Raw genomic sequence first — 16,471 nt, forward strand, 5'->3', positions numbered from 1 at the left:
AATATACAGATGGCACATTATGCCCATGAAAATGTGTTCAACGTCTTAGTCATTAGGGAAATGCAAACTGAAACTTCAACAATCAGAATGGCTGAAATAAAAACTGGTGACAACACCAAATGCTGGCAAGGATGCAAAGAAACTGGCTCACTCATATATTGCTGGTAGGAACATAAAGTGTTACAGCCACTAACAGAAGAAGTATGGCAGTTTCTTGCCTACTAAACATGCACAAACCTATACATAACCCAGGAATTACTGTCTTGGACATTTATCCCAGAGAAATGAAAACTTATGTTCATGCAAAAATACACAACTGTACACAAATGTTCATAGTAGCTCAATTCATAATAGATTTTCAATGGGTGGATGGTTTAACAAATTGTGGTACATCCATATCATGAAATGCTATTCAACAGTTAAAACTATTGCTACACACAACAGTCTGGGTAGATCTCTAGGGAATTATGCCGATCAATCTCAAAAGTTTATTCACTGTATGATGCCATTTATGTAATGTTCTTAAAATAACAAAATACAGCGATGGAAAACAGAGCAGTGGATGTCAGGAGTTAAGGATTAACTGGAGGGGGTGCGTGTGGCTATAGGGCTATCTTAAAGGGTGGCGTGAGGAGCTCTGTAAAAATGGAATGATTCTTCCTCTTGATTGGGGTGGTGGCTACCCAAAGCTACACATGTAATAAGATTGCACAGAAACAAAAACCTTCAGTGCAAAATAGTATTGTATGTATCTACTATGAATACATCTCCATGTAGTCAAAATATACAGATAATATTCTGGAAGGATACGCACCACACAGTGGTTTAATCTCAGGTTGAAGGAGTGGGCAGGGATTAGGGGTGGGTGTGTTAGGGGGGATTTTGTCGTAATGTTTTCTTTTTTATAGGAAGATGTATTTGTTATTACCTGAGTAGTTAAAAATTTAAACAGAAACAGACTGGAAGATCTATACATTTGTTGGAATATCTCAGTGTAGTGACATAAAATATGGGTTTTAAAACATAATTTTCTTGGGGCGCCTGGGTGGCACAGCGGTTAAGCGCCTGCCTTCGGCTCAGGGCGTGATCCCGGCATTATAGGATCGAGCCCCACATCAAGCTCCTCCGCTATGAGCTTGCTTCTTCCTCTCCCACTCCCCCTGCTTGTGTTCCCTCTCTCGCTGGCTGTCTCTATCTCTGTCAAATAAATAAATAAAATCTTTAAAAAAAACAACAAAACATAATTTTCTTGTATGCGTCTGTGTGCGTTTATTTGTAATATGATTTTATTACTGGTCCTTTTCATTTAATGACACTATACCATGGATGTTTTTCCATATTAATAGATGTCTTTAATCATTATCATTTTAAAAAGCTGCAGAATGGGGGCACCTGGGTGGTGCAGTCAGTTAAGTGTGAGACTTTTGGTTTTAGCTCAGGTCTGATTCTCAGGGTCATGAGATGGAGTCCCGCAGTGGGCTCCATGCTCAGTGTGGTCTACTCGAGTTTCTCTCTCCCTCTTCCTCTGCCCCTCCCCCCAGGTGAGATCTCATTGTGGTCTTGATTTGCATTTCCTTGATGATCAGTGATCTTGAGCACCTTTTCATGTACCTGTTGGCTATTTGTAAGCCTTGGAAAAATGTCTATTCAGGTCCTCTGCCCATTCTTAAAATAGGATTTTTTTTTCCTATGGACTAATAGGAGTTCTTTTTGTTTTGGATATATTAACTCCTTAGCAGATATATGATTTGCCAATATTTTTTCCCATTCTGTAGGTCACCTTTTCATTTTGTTGATGATTTTCTTTGCTGTACAGAAAGAAGGTTTTTGGTTTGATGTGGTCCCACTTAGTGATTTTTGCTTTTGTTGACTTTGCTTTTGTTGTCAAATCCAAAAAAAATCATTGCCTAAGCCTATTAGGTGCTTAACCGCTATGCTTTCTTCCAAGAGTTTTATAGTTTCAGGTCTTATGTTCAAGTCTTTAATCCATTTGAGTTATATTTGTGTATGGTCTGAGATAGTGGTCCAGTTTCATTCTTTTGCATGTAGCATGTGTCCATTTTCCCTAACACCCTTTTCTGAAGAGACTGCTCTTTCTCCATTGCACATTTTTGGCTTCTTTGTCATAAGTTAATTGACCATATATATGTGGCTTTATTTCTGGGCTCTCTATTCTGTTGCATTGATCTATGTGTCTGTTTTTATGTCAATACCATGCTGTTTTGATTATTATAGCTTTATAGTATAGCTTGAAATCAGGAAGTGTGATACCTCCAGCTTTGTTGTTCTTTCTCAAGATTGCTTTTGCTATTTAGGTCTTTTGTGGTTCCATACAAATTTTAGGATTTTTTGTTCTATTATTGTGAAAAATGACATTGGAATTTTATAGGGACTGCTTTGAATCATTGTTTTGGATAAAATTAACATTTTAACAATTATCAGTTCTTCCAATCTATGAACACAGAATATTATTTCATTTATTTGTGTCTTTTTCTATTTCTTTCATCAATGTCTTATAGTTTTCAGCGTACAGATCTTTCACTTCATTGGTTAAATTTATTCCTAGATATTTTATTCTTTTTTAATGCAATTATGAGATCATTTTCTTAATTTCTCTTTCTGATAGTTCATTATTAGTATACATAATTTTTGTATATTGATTTTGTGTCCTGCAACTTTACTGTTTATTAGATCTAACAGTTTTTTTTATTATTATTATTTTGGTGGAGTCTTTAGGGGAGCTGTGTGTTTAAATATAATTTTTGTAATTTAAAAAAGCAACAAAATGGCTTTTAAAACACTTGAGGGAAATAACATTTATGGTGAAATATTTGAAGGTTATATAGTCATCCATTCCTCCAGAATATAACCTATTTTGGGATTGGACCAAAGCATTAGGAGTTGAGTTACTGTACTACATTATTTAGATTCCTTGAAAAATTATACTGAGCTGCAATATTACGCCTCTACTGAGGATCTAATGTTTATAAGCCCTATGGAATATATTTAATGTAAAAATGGTTGAATGTGTTTTTTTTTTTTTGAATGTGTTATTCTTGACATTACAGAGTCCTTTTTTTTTTTTTTAGTAAGCTCTATGCACAATGTGAACTATCAACCCCTAAGATCAAGAGTCATGTGTTCTGACTGAGCAGCCAGGCGTCCCCTAGAGTGTCTTCTTTAGAAGCGTCCTCTGAGAACTCAGGAGAAACTTCTTCCAACTGTCAGTACCAGGAAGATCTGTGCTCTCAAGCACCTGATCTGGTTTTTACTTACAAACACTGAATCCCTTCATTGAACTTTTTCTCTGTATCTCCTGCTATAAAGCTCAGAACCAAGGCATGACCTTATTTCTGCAGCTTTGCCTTTCCCCTTCGCCTTGATTCCTTCCTTTACTTTCGGGGGATCTTGTTTTGTGTGTCCTTTTTGCAAACGACCTCAAATCAGTTTTTTGGTGGGTGGCTGAATGAATAGTGCATGGATGAGTGGATGGACAGGTGGAAAAATTCATGTATTTGTAGTTTGATTTTTTTTTTTTTTTTACCTTTAAGTTCTACCTTCTGGAGCCCTGTTAAAAAAAAAATTATTCCATTTCTGTAAGTTTGCCTTTTAAATATTTCATGACAGTTATATTCCCTTGGCTTTCTTTCTTCAGGTTAAAAATTAGAAATGTCTATATAAACACTTTTCTACCAGACTCAGTTCTATCACACCTGAGGTGGGTTTCAATGTCCATTGGGCCATGCATTTGCTCTCAATGACTTGCTCTCCTCTACTTGTCCTTTTATCCCTCCAGCCCCCAAAACCTGTACCCTCCTCTACTCCTAAAGCCCTCATGTCCACTGTCCGGGACCCACTTCCAAGATCATGGTTTCCACTTTGTCCTCACCCAGAGCTTCTCTATAAGCGAAGTCTCAAGATCCTGTATCCCAATCTCCTACTGCACTGGCCTAGCTTTCTAACACCTTCCTACCTGTCTCCCACTCTACCTGCTCCTTGACATCAAGTTATCCACATTCTCAACCCTTCTCATTTGATTTAGTCTGCCACTCCTGGTCCTTCCTTGCCTGTCCAAACCGCATTTCTCTTTTCTTACCCTGACTTTCACCCACAGTGTATCACCTCAACCAAAACCAGCTGACAATTTTTTAAATAAAGTTAATTTTTGATTTTCATAAAAGTGTTTCTACTCTTAATTCAAGTCATTAATGCCCATGATTAACTGGAAAAGTTTTTGAATTTACACAAGTTTATCTGAATTTCCTACCAGGAGCCCAGTGTCAACCACTGTGTGTGCCGTGGCACTCGAAATACATTTTTATGTGCCAGGCACAGTGGTAAGTATTTCTTATACATAACTTAATATGACACCCAGCTGAGGTAGGTATTCTCCCCACTTTGCAGAAAAGAAAATAGCCTTAGAGAAGTTAAGCAACTTGTTTATGGTCACATAACTAGTAAACCTAGAATCTAGAGATTCACCTGGGCAGTCTAAATCATTACGTTATTCTATATAAAGTCTTAACAAACCCTCATATTCTACCACAAGAATATAAAGAGAATCTTAATTTAGGAAGCTATTTTGTTCTTGTTTCCATATTAGCTGGCATTGAGGATTTAGTGATAACTTTAGGCTCTATGGTTCTTGTTTTTTATGCTGAGCATACAAAAATCATTCTTTTTTTTTTTTTTAAGATATTGGACAAGAGCCCCGAATCTCCAAGGAACTGTTGAAAAGGAAAAACAAAGCTGGGGGCATCACAATGCCGGATTTCGAGCTGTACTACAAAGCTGTGATCACAAAGACAGCATGGTACTGGCACAAAAACAGACACATAGACCAATGGAACAGAATAGAGAGCCCAGAAATGGACCCTCGGCTCTTTGGGCAACTAATATTTGATAAAGCAGGAAAAAACATCCGGTGGGAAAAAGACAGTCTCTTCAATAAATGGTGCTGGGAAAATTGGACAGCTACATGCAAGAGAATGAAACTTGACCACTCTCTCACACCATACACAAAAATAAACTCCAAATGGATGAAAGACCTCGATGTGAGACAGGAATCCATCAAAATTCTAGAGGAGAACATAGGCAACAACCTCTACGACATCGGCCAAAGCAACCTTTTTCATGACACATCCCCAAAGGCAAGAGAAACAAAAGATAAAATGAATTTATGGGACTTCATCAAGATTAAAAGTTTCTGCACAGCCAAGGAAACAGTCAGAAAAACTAAGAGGCAGCCCACGGAATGGGAGAATATATTTGCAAATGACACTACAGATAAAGGACTGGTATCCAAGATCTACAAAGAACTTCTCAAACTCAATACACGAGAAACAAATAAACAAATCAAAAAATGGGCAGAAGAAATGAACAGACACTTTTCCAATGAAGACATACAAATGGCTAACAGACACATGAAAAAATGTTCAAAATCATTAGCCATCAAGGAAATTCAAATCAAAACCACACTGAGATACCACCTTACGCCAGTTAGAATGGCAAAAATAGACAAGGCAAGAAACAACAATTGTTGGAGAGGATGTGGAGAAAGGGGATCCCTCCTACATTGTTGGTGGGAATGCAAGTTGGTACAGCCACTCTGGAAAACAGTGTGGAGGTCCCTTAAAAAGTTAAAAATTGAGCTACCCTATGATCCAGCCATTGCACTACTGGGTATTTACCCCAAAGATACAGACGTAGTGAAGAGAAGGGCCATATGCGCCCCAATGTTCATAGCAGCAATGTCCACAATAGCTAAATCGTGGAAGGAGCCGAGATGCCCTTCAACAGATGACTGGATTAAGAAGTTGTGGTCCATATATACGATGGAATATTACTCAGGTATCAGAAAGAACGAGTTCTCAACATTTGCTACAACATGGACAGCACTGGAGGAGATAATGCTAAGTGAAATAAGTCAAGCAGAGAAAGACAACTATCATATGATTTCTCTCATCTATGGAACATAAGAACTAGGATGATCAGTAGGGGAAGAAAGGGATAAAGAAAGGGGGGGTAATCAGAAGGGGGAATGAAACATGAGAGACTATGGACTATGAGAAACAAACTGAGGGCCTCAGAGGGGAGGGGGGCGGGGGAATGGGATAGACCGGTGATGGGTAGTAAAGAGGGCACGTATTGCATGGTGCACTGGGTGTTATACAGAACTAATGAATCATCGAGCCTTACATCGGAAACCGGGGATGTACTGTACTGTGACTAACATAATATAATAAAAAATCATTAAAAAAAAAAATTAAGAGATATCCTAAAGCCCACACAAAGCAAAATAAAAAGAAGACATGTTAAAAAAAAAAAAAGATATTGGACAAGATTTACCAGCCATTTTAAAGAAATGTTTTTCAATTTTTAAAGTTAAAGACGTCAGACCAGGAAGAAGGCACACTTGGTGCTGAAGGAATTGGCTGAATGAAATGCAAAAAACAATTATCTGCCTTGTTTTTGTTGACCATTTCAGGTTTTATCCATAAAACATTCCTGCATTTCCACAAATAGTTTTTGAGTCATTAAAGATTTCTGGCCTAGATTCTATTATATTTTTAATAACAGTTTCTTTAAACAGCAATTAACAAGTAATAGCTACCTCATTTTGCTTGTGAAAAAAACAAGAAGTGATTCTGCCGTGACGCTGTGCAGCCACAGCCAGTTCCAACGGTAAGCTATTGTGCGAGGTTAAATTAACTGCATGGGGAAACGTCAGTGGTTCAGAGTACCAGCTCTGGAGTCAAACAGGCTGGGTCTGCTTCCGGGATCTTCTACTTATCACCGTGTGACTTGGGCACGCTACTCTGCCTCTCCGTCTGCACCTTTCTCATCTGTCAAATGGGGTTAATAATCCTTAGTGCCTTTGGGGGCACTTGGGTGGCTCAGTCAGTTGAGCATCTGAATCTTGATTTGGGCTCAGGTCATGGTCTCAGGGTCATGACATCGAGCTCCAGGTCAGGCTCTGCACTGAGCGGAACCGGCTTAGGATTCTCGCTTCCTCTCCCTCTTCCTCTGCCCCTCCCCCCAACTTGCGCTCACCTCTCTCAAATAAAATCTTAAAAAAAAAAAAAATCTTTAGCTCCTCCTGTTATGAATTTTAAATGAGATAATATATGTAAGATGCCTCGCCCAGTGCCTGGCATACATAAGCATTCAACGAATTATCATTACCATTGTTATAATTATCATGGTAGCAAGTGAAGAGTGCCACCCCCTACAGCAGCGGCCAAGCTTATGTCTAAAAATGTGCACATTTACATTTTACTCTTTAGAAAAACAGCCACAATGTCAGTTGCTACCAAATTTTAAATCAGAGCTAGAAATGTTAGAAATGCTATTGAAGTTATCAAAATGAATTGCCCGAACTCACACACAGGACTATATATTTCAGGAATTAACTTATGAAATTATTAATTTTAAACAGATTAAAATGAAATTAGGTGTCCACAAAAGGCTTCGGAGCACCCCAAAACAGAATCCGGGCCTGTAGAAACTCTCAGACTCAAGAGACTGCTAAAAACACCTGAGGAAAAGGCAGAACCTGTGGAAGACTTGGCGGGTATCAGAAAGCTCCAGCAAACACCAAAAGAAACAGGAACAAATAAATGGCAATTAGTTTCGCAGAAAGCTTAGGAGAGCGTGCAGACTCCGTAAAAACTAAGAATTCTCACAGGAATGCTGAGAGCACCTAAAATAAAACCAGAACCCATGCAAGACCTGGCAGCCATCAGAGAGCTCCTACAAACCCAGAGGAACAAACAAATGATGATAACATTCACAGAACGCTTAGGAACAGAATCCAGAACCAGTAGAAATTCTAACAGGCATCATCAGGAGGCTGCTGAAAACACCTAAGGTAAAACCAGAGCCCTCGGAAGACCTGACAGGTATCAAAGAATTCCTGCAAACACCAACAGAACCAGAGAAATAAATAAATGGTTGTGATGTACACAAAAAGCTGAGAACAGTCCAAAGCACAAACCAGAATGATGAGAAAATCTAAGAATACTCAGGAGACGCTGGGGACAAATGAGGAAAATGCAGACTTTGTGGAAGATCTGAAGGCATCAAAGAGCTTATAAAAACCTCAAAGCAAGTAATACAACCAGAGAGCGAAAGCAACAAGAACTCCTCATCACCCAGTGGAAATGTGGAAAAGGTAAAAACCTCACTCACAGGTGTCAAGAGGCCCAGTAGAAGACTCAACAGGAGCCAAGCATCAAACACGACACAGCAATCGGTGGACCCCAGAATATAAGACAATCAGGAAGCTCGGGACAGCTCCCAGAGAGAAATGTGAATCCACGGAACTGACAACAATCAGGAAACTTCTGAAAACTTCCGTGGGAAAGACTAAACCCAGAGAAGACCCAACAGGCACCAACAGACAAAATTCGTAAAGAAAAGAACCGAGTAGAAGACTTGACAGGTGTCAAGAACCTCAGAACAGCTCCAAAACAGAGATGGGAATTGAAAGAAAATCCTACAGGCATGAAAAAAACTTAGGAAAACTGCTAAGGTGCATTCAGTAGAAAATCTGGCAGACATTACAATATGTACAGCAATTCCAAATTTTAAAAGCTTACTCACATCCTTCCTTAGGAAGGGTTCAGATACATGGGGGAAGTGACAAGAGAAACCTAAAACATCTATAGTAAAAGATGTGAAAAGAAACTACTCAAGAAAAGCGAGTAGTAGAAAAAAAATATCAGAACATACACAGAGTGTGCATATTTTTCAGTGAAAAGAAAATGTAGAAGACCATACAAAAAAATTTTTTGAAACACCCAAAGAAAACCTGGAGTCAATAGTTATTAGCACTTTACTGAAACCATGGGGGGGGGGGAAGGAAAGTGAATTTGAAGACGCCAAACAAAAGACATGATGTTTGGAAGTCGACTATAGTGGATTTGAAGAAGTGTTTGATTTAGTGAAAATAAAGATAGAAAATAAAGATAGACTGGGAGATCTCACTCAAGGTCACTCTTGTAGCCCTTGTGCATATGAATCCCAAACTCATGCCTCCGAACAGAGGAGGCGTGGCCTAAGAACATGCAAAACAGAGTTAGTCAAAGAGCAAGATCTACCCTAAAAAACAAAACCAAAAAAAGAGTTTCAAGAATCTAAACATTTGTTTAGATCTAGTCCAACAGATAATGTGCAGAGATGAATGGAAGAAATAGGAACTTAATGTTCAAGCAGAGCTGAGTCAGCATTGTCCCTCTATCACAGACACAGATATGGAACCAATATAGAACTCAGGGGTCTCATTGCTGCTAGCAACAGAAAAATTTCAAATAAAGAAAAATGAAAGAATACTGTGAAGAGCTTCCAAGAGAAAAACTCAGAAGATGGAGCTCTGGAAAAAAGAGACTGTAACATAAGAGGAAGAAGTAAACTGGTGTAAATCTATAGGAATCTCAGCACTTGGCTACTTCAACAGGGAGTATGCACATGGGGAAATGCGACAAACCAGTGAACAGCTTGCAAGAAAAAAGTTAAACCTACACACAAAGAGAGGATACTTTTAAGACCCAGGAAAATAATAAAAATTAATTTTGATCTGGTAAAATCTTTGGTCAATACATCAGAGAACATACATAAGAGAAAATTCCCACAAACTGAAATAAAACAGATGTAAATCTGGAGAATTCTGATCCTTCTTATGAAGAAACAAATGTAGCCAATGAGAGTCAGAGATAAAACTATTGACAGTTCCTCGGATAAAATCTTAAACAATACACTAGATTCTTCAAGATCATCTAGAAGCAGGGATAAAAGAAATATAAAGTTAGAGGTACCGTCTAGTCGACCCAGTGAACAGTGGTACCATACACCGAAGTTGAAGAGGAGCCTATGCAGAAGTCCATAAGAATGTCAAAGGTATAGCAATCAATACAAAATCAAGCTTATTTCAGGTCTAGAGGCTCAAATAAAATCTTCCCTATAAAAATAGAATATGATCATTTATCTGGTATAAAAAATAGAATGTCTGTGAGCAAGAATAAGAAGAAAATAGTTAACCATTCCTCAGATAAAATGACACAGAGGAAACCACAAAGATGTCTGTGAGAAAAATACAGAAGCATAAAGATATAGCAGTCAAGGGACATATAACATACTTGAGGTCTGGAAGCCAGAATAAGGTCCCTGTCACTACTAAGATGCAAGGGTCTAATTCTTTGTCCTTATAAATATATCAGAGTACATTTTTAGGGAAAGGTAGGGAGAAAAGTGCTGACAATCCCTCCAGAAAATGTCAGGTGAGGAAGCAAAAAGATAAAAAGGCAAATCAAGAATTATTGTTTGAGGGGCGCCTGGGTGGCTGAGTCGTTAAGTGTCTGCCTTCTGCTCAGGGTGTGATCCTGGCGTTCTGGGATCGAGCCCCACATCACGCTCCTCCGCTGGGAGCCTGCTTCTTCCTCTCCCACTCCCCCTGCTTGTGTTCCCTCTCTTGCTGGCTATCTCTCTCTCTGTCAAATAAATAAATAAATAAATAAATAAATAAATAAATAAATAAAATCTTAAAAAAAAAGAATTATTGAGATCTAGAAAAATGAAAATTCTTTCTAGAGAGCTGCAAAGATACAATCATTTGCTCAGTGAGAGAGAAAATCTCTATTGATAAGAATAATGAGAAATATGTTTACAGTCCATTAGTGGATAAAAAGGAAAAACCACCTGGCTCAAAACTGGAAACCAACAGAAGCAGATGCAAATAGAAAACAAAGAACACTTTGGGGAACACCTGGGTGGCTCAGTTGGTTAAGCATCTGCCTTTGGTTCAGGTCATGATCCCAGGGTCCTGGGATTGAACTCTGCATCCCGCTCCTTGCTCAGAGGAGAGCCTGCTTCTCTCTCTGCCTGCTGCTCCCCCCGCTTGTGCTCTCTTTCTCTCTCTGAAAAATAAATAAATAAAATCTTTAAAAAAAAAAAAAGAACACTTTGGAAAATAATGTTTATGAAAAGAAGAAACTTTGTGCAAAAGACCAAGCCATAGCCAGAGTAATATTAAATCACAGAAAAGAGCAACTTGGAGTCCTGTGAGATGTGTTTTAGTGAAAACAAATACTGAAAATGCAAAGCAAGATAACAACATATGAAGAAAGAAAATAAGAACCAAGAGAGAGCAAGACAATGGAGGTGCTTAGCTAAGAAGTTGAAGAGAAAAAAAAGTGATAATGTTTAGTTGGATGGCAAGTATAAATGTAAAATTTTTGCTGTAAAATTAAAAGTGAATTCTGTTAAATAAAACTTGGTTCTGTATGTATTTAAATATAATTAAAGTATTGGTTTTATTTGACATTTGAGTATTTTATAGGCAAAATTTAAAAAAAAGAAGACATCCTTTCCATCTCTATGTAAGAAACGATGTCTTAATTCCTTATAATTAACTGGTTGCTGATTCATTCTTTGCTGATAAAATACCTTCCCTTAGCCTACTATCTTTTCCCAGTGGATGAAAGGTGAATGGGAAAGTAAATTGTAAACTAGTGAGGTCAGATACAAACTTGCCAAATATTCTATTACTGATCGGTTGTCTGCAATGTACAGTTTTGGAGAGATGGTCAATGCTGGCCTGCTCAAGATAAAACTGCTCGTCATTGTTTCTTTCAATCAGGAAATCCAAATTAATTATGTTCATGAAATTTTTACAGAAGTCAATGCAGAACATAAATCTGAACACCATACTTGTGTTTATAACATAGTAAGTTCCAGCTGTGAACTGTTTCCTTTATTCCACTTGAGAGAAACTGTATACATAAAGTACAACATTGAGGTACTCAGCATATTGTCTTTTAAACTGTTGAGGCCATTTCCTTAATATTCCCTTCATCCTTTACAACTGAATCTTGTTTTCCTTCTATAGTAAACCTCATGCCCTTTGGCATAATTGCCAAAGCCATTTTCCATGGTTGAATTAGTGGCCTCTTGAAACTGTCATTCTATCTCAAGAAGACATTTCCCCCTTGTTTACGATACTGAACACCAACAAATTGCTTTTAAGCAACAGATTTCATATATGTGTGCATACATATATATAATTATATAATACACATAATTGAAAAATATGAAAAGTCATGCTTTTAAGCAACTGATGATTTTATATATACATAAATATGTGCATATATATATGTGTTTGTGTGCCCTCACCTATATAAAAAGATATTGCAAATAAGTAAAATCAGCATCTCATCACTAATTATTTTCAGGTGAGAGAATAATTTTTCTACATTAATGTTTTCTACATTTCTATTTTCTACCAGTTCTATGTAATAAATAACTTCCAGGTGAAATCTATAAAACTGATACACCTAGATACCACCCTTAGTGCTTTAAAAATGTTTCTATCCAGGCATTCTAGCGTTGTGAACACATAGGTTCTAGGTGTATTAACAGGGTATGTTATATGTGTGTGTGTGTGTGTATGTTACCATGAAACATGTTCATTTATCACTAATAAAAGTAGTTTTTAAGAATTTTTCCCCCCACAAAATTGTGCTTGGTAAGTCAATGAAGTGCAAGAAAAAAACCAGAGTCAAACTCGTTTTTATTAACTGAGAGGTGTGCATAAAAGCTTGTGAGATGTGTAGGAAAAAAAAAAAGTGTAAAATCTGTTGTAACCTTAAAATTCAACGGAACCTCACTGCATGACTAGTATTACATTATAGACATTCTGAATTCTAGGGAGAGAAATGTTCCGTAGTTGATACAAGGGAAATACACTTGATTCGTATTATAAGTGTATTTTTACAAGATTTTGTTGCAAAGCTCAAGATGCTAGTAATAGCAACATATAAGATATACTTCACATACTGGTACTTGGATAGTCATGTTGATGTTTTGGATATGGGCGAATTTTAAGATGTGTCTAAAACAGAATACCCTCAAAGGATAAATAATTTAAAAGATTATGGTGACTTTCCTGTTTGTTTGAATGGTGGGTGGTATTGATAGCGACATGTAACTGAAATTTAGTGTCTGAATAACATTAATATATGCAATTATTCGATACGATGTGATTTCATTAAATCTTGTACCATTCTCAATTTCAAATAGTCTCAACTCCTTATTGTTTTGCCAATCACAGCTTAAAATTGCTTTTAAAGAACAAAGACACATTTCATAATTTAATACATTGCCATATAGTCACACATCTGATACAATTTGCACAGAGAAAGATTTTAATGTTTTTCTGTGTTTTCATTAACACTTTTAATGACAGGGTCATTAGCTTTTAGCAGTTTGGAGTAGACCATTCTCTTCTATTACAATTCAGACTTAGAACTGTCAGACTTTTTCTATTAGCTTTTAAAAGTGTACGTCATTTTCTCAAATTAATTTCACAATTAAATCACTTCTCAAATTAGTCAAATCGGTTTCTTCTAATACAATCTCAGGACTGTCAAACTTTTTCAATCATAAGAACAATGTTTCTAGATATATATGTGAGGCTCACATGTAAAATCTTTCTTAATGTAACATTCATCCTTTCCCAAGCAGAAAAACCTTTTGTTTTCCTTCTTTTCCTTTCGTGGCAGTCATAAACTGTAGTCACTCTATGGTATACAATGTGTATATTGTACACAGACTATGCGCATATGTACATTATACATAATGCATTTTAATATATTATTTTATATTACCATTTGCTTAAAGGACATTTCATAGAATGGTAGAACTGAAACAATGACATTGATTTTTTCTTAGGACATGTTGACTAAATCCTTCTGTAGTACAACACTGGCACATTATGGCTTTGAAAAGTCACAAGTTCTTACGTTTTGTGTCATGGTGTGGAATGTATTTTAAGATAAAGGGAAAAGCGCATGACATCGTGCTTCCTGGTATGGAGTATATGTATCAATCATTTCTACATATAACTATGTGGTGAATGATACAATTAAGACCTAGACTACACAATCTACAGTCATTACAAAAAGTTGCATATTATGCCACAGTACTAAAAATAAAATATATTCTTCTCAAATAGTGAAAATAAGATATCCTTCACGTGTTTTACGTCACATGTTTTCTCGTTTGACCATGCCTCCTTTTCTTCCCATTGTAAATGAAATCATGTCCAATATTTTATTAAACAATAATGAGACAATTCCCAGGCCATGAAGGCCTAAAAAAGAGGAAAAGGCGATTATCTTGTCATTAATTGCACAAATACAATTCTGATACGTTCAAAACATGGTAAAAATATAAAAATAAAAGATAAATAAATAGGAATATCTTCTCAGTTACTGAGAAGTTAGAAGTCCAACTGTACCTTATTAAGAGCACGGACTTCGGAAATACCTCATGGCTGCCTCTTCAATCGCTCCAGCACCTAACTGGATATCACGGGTATCCCTCCCGGTATTGGGAGCCATCAGCTGTGACTCTGCTTGGCCAGGAAGATACCAAGGGGTTTTTTGGGGGTTCTCCGCAAGGGAGGGAGGGGCTCCATCAGACCCAGGTGCTGCTCTCCCCGAGCGCGCGCAGCAGGCTCCAGCCGCCGCGCGCCCCTACGCTCCTCGCCCTCCGCCCATCTTGGGAGACCGTGACCTGTCCAGGCGAGAGGCAGAGGTATGGAACCGCGTCCCTTTCCCTCATCCCTAAAGGTGACTGCCTTTCTCCCGACGCACTAAAGGTCTCACGTGTTCTCTTTGATTCGGAAAGCAGGCACTTACGAGTGAACACAGGTCTGAGGAGAGGCTGAGGGCGGGCACGTCCTTCGAAGTTGCGCTCCAGCCTCGTCCGCTGCTGTCGCCCCCGCCGCGCGCGCCTAACGTTTCCTTGAACCGAATGAAACATAGGGCAACTTAAGATCCCGAGGGAAAGCGGGAGTGGGGGTGACTCCAACCCAGGCGCCAGGCGATTCGCCCCGGGTGCCAGGCGGGGTCTGAGGCAGTCGGCGGTGGCAGCGGCCACCTCGGTCGTTGCGTCCCACCCGCAGCCCCCTAGCCCCGCTCGGTCCGCGCGGTCCTCGAGCGGTCCCGGACGCTCAGATGAGCGGGAAGCGGCCCTCGCCGCCGTCGGACTCCCCGGCGCCGCCGCCTCGCGGGCGGCCGAGCACCGACACGGGCAGCACGACCTCCCCGGGGCTGAGCTGCTGCAGCCGCATGGACTCCTCGTAGGTGGGTAGGTACTTGACCTCCTCGTAGCTGGGCAGCTGCAGGAAGACCGGCGAGACTACGCGAAGCTCGTGCTCCGAGGCGCAGGAGGGGGCCGAGCGCCCGCCGCCTCCCCGGCCTCGGCCCCCGCCGCCACTGTCCAGCAGCGAGTCCTGAGAGCCGGCGGCCGCCTCGTCGCGCATTAGCGCGGGCGAGTCGTCCTCGTCGTCGTCGGGCGGCCCCGCGGCCCCCGGCGGCCCTGCGCCCCCCGGCGGCCCGGGCCGTGGCTGCCCGGGCCGCGCCTGACCGCGCGGGTACCTGCGTGGGCTGGGGCAGATGATGCGCTGCAGGAAGTAGCCGATGGCGAAGAGCACTAAAAGGATAAGCAGCCCGGAGAGCTTGCGGACGAACCAGCCCACGTTGTCGAGGAAGGCGTGCAGCGGCAGCTTGCAGCAGCGCACCGCTGTGGCGTTGGCCGCGTCGCAGCAGCGCTCCCGCTCGCCACACGCCAGCTCCGCGCAGCCCCCGCCGCCCCGCGAGGGCGCCACCAGCGCCAGCGCCAGCAGTAGCAGCAGCGGCAGCAGCGGCGGCGGTGCCGGCGCCACCGACAGGCCCTCCGCTGTGACCCCGGGTGCGCACATGGCCGGCGCGGACCGTCGCAAATGTCCGGGGAGGGGGTTGGGGGATCCGTCTGTCCGCGCGTCCGTCGGCCCCTCCCCGGGCGCTCCGCTGGGTCCCGCGCGCCGCCTCCCGCGCCTCCGCTACCTGCGGCCGGAGCAGTCCTCACTTGGCCACGCTTGGGCGGAAGGAGGAGCCCAAGGCGCGCCGAGGCTGCGGGAGGCGGCCGCTCCTCGCAGCCGGAGCGGCTTCCTGAGCTTCTGACCTTAACCCCGCGCGCCCGGCCTCCCGGGCCGGGCTCAGGGCGTTCGGAGCCGCCCAAGATGGCAGAGGCAGCCTGTGCGTGGCTGCCGTGGGCATTTTCGCCCCGCGGGCCGCGCTCTCCCAAGCCCCCCTTGTCACCTTCCGGGGCTGGAAGGGTTAACGCTCCGCGCTGAGCCCGGGAGCCCCCTGATCTCGATTAATTCAGCCGTCGCGCTCTTCCCCGCTAGTCGGGTGGGGGCTCTTGCTCGCGTAGGTGTCTCAGTTTTAAGTGATTGGATTTCCCCAGGAATGTTATTTAAATTGACTTGCGACTGGGATTCGCTTACCATCTTTCTTGTGATCTTTCTGATTAAAAATGAATGATGGCCATTAATGGCTAGCGCAGCCCCGCAGCCGTCCCAGAGCTTGGGGGTTGGGGACCGCCGGATGGTTCTGGGCAGATCCTTGGGGCTGAGAAGTTGGAACTCCCT

The 16,471-nt window shown here is 41.1% G+C and overlaps 1 protein-coding gene across 3 annotated transcripts in view; it reads right to left on the reverse strand.

Moving 5' to 3' along the window:
• CUNH3orf80 (chromosome unknown C3orf80 homolog) overlaps positions 1-16,050 on the reverse strand; it is a 43,583-nt gene extending 27,533 nt beyond the window's left edge. For 2 of the 3 annotated variants that reach the window (XR_008960606.1, XR_008960607.1), the window contains exon 1: positions 14,697-16,050. Coding sequence is in view for 1 of the 3 variants with exons in the window: in XM_026497394.4 (XP_026353179.1) it covers positions 15,011-15,760 (750 nt within the window). In the remaining 2 variants the exon portion in view is untranslated. Of the gene's footprint in view, positions 1-13,181 lie in introns of those variants that run through there. The other variant, XM_026497394.4, reaches the window with a different exon arrangement.
• Between the last annotated feature and the right edge of the window lie 421 nt (positions 16,051-16,471).

The sequence above is a fragment of the Ursus arctos genome, unplaced genomic scaffold, assembly GCF_023065955.2.
Source record: "Ursus arctos isolate Adak ecotype North America unplaced genomic scaffold, UrsArc2.0 scaffold_20, whole genome shotgun sequence".
Taxonomy (NCBI): Eukaryota; Metazoa; Chordata; class Mammalia; order Carnivora; family Ursidae; genus Ursus; species Ursus arctos.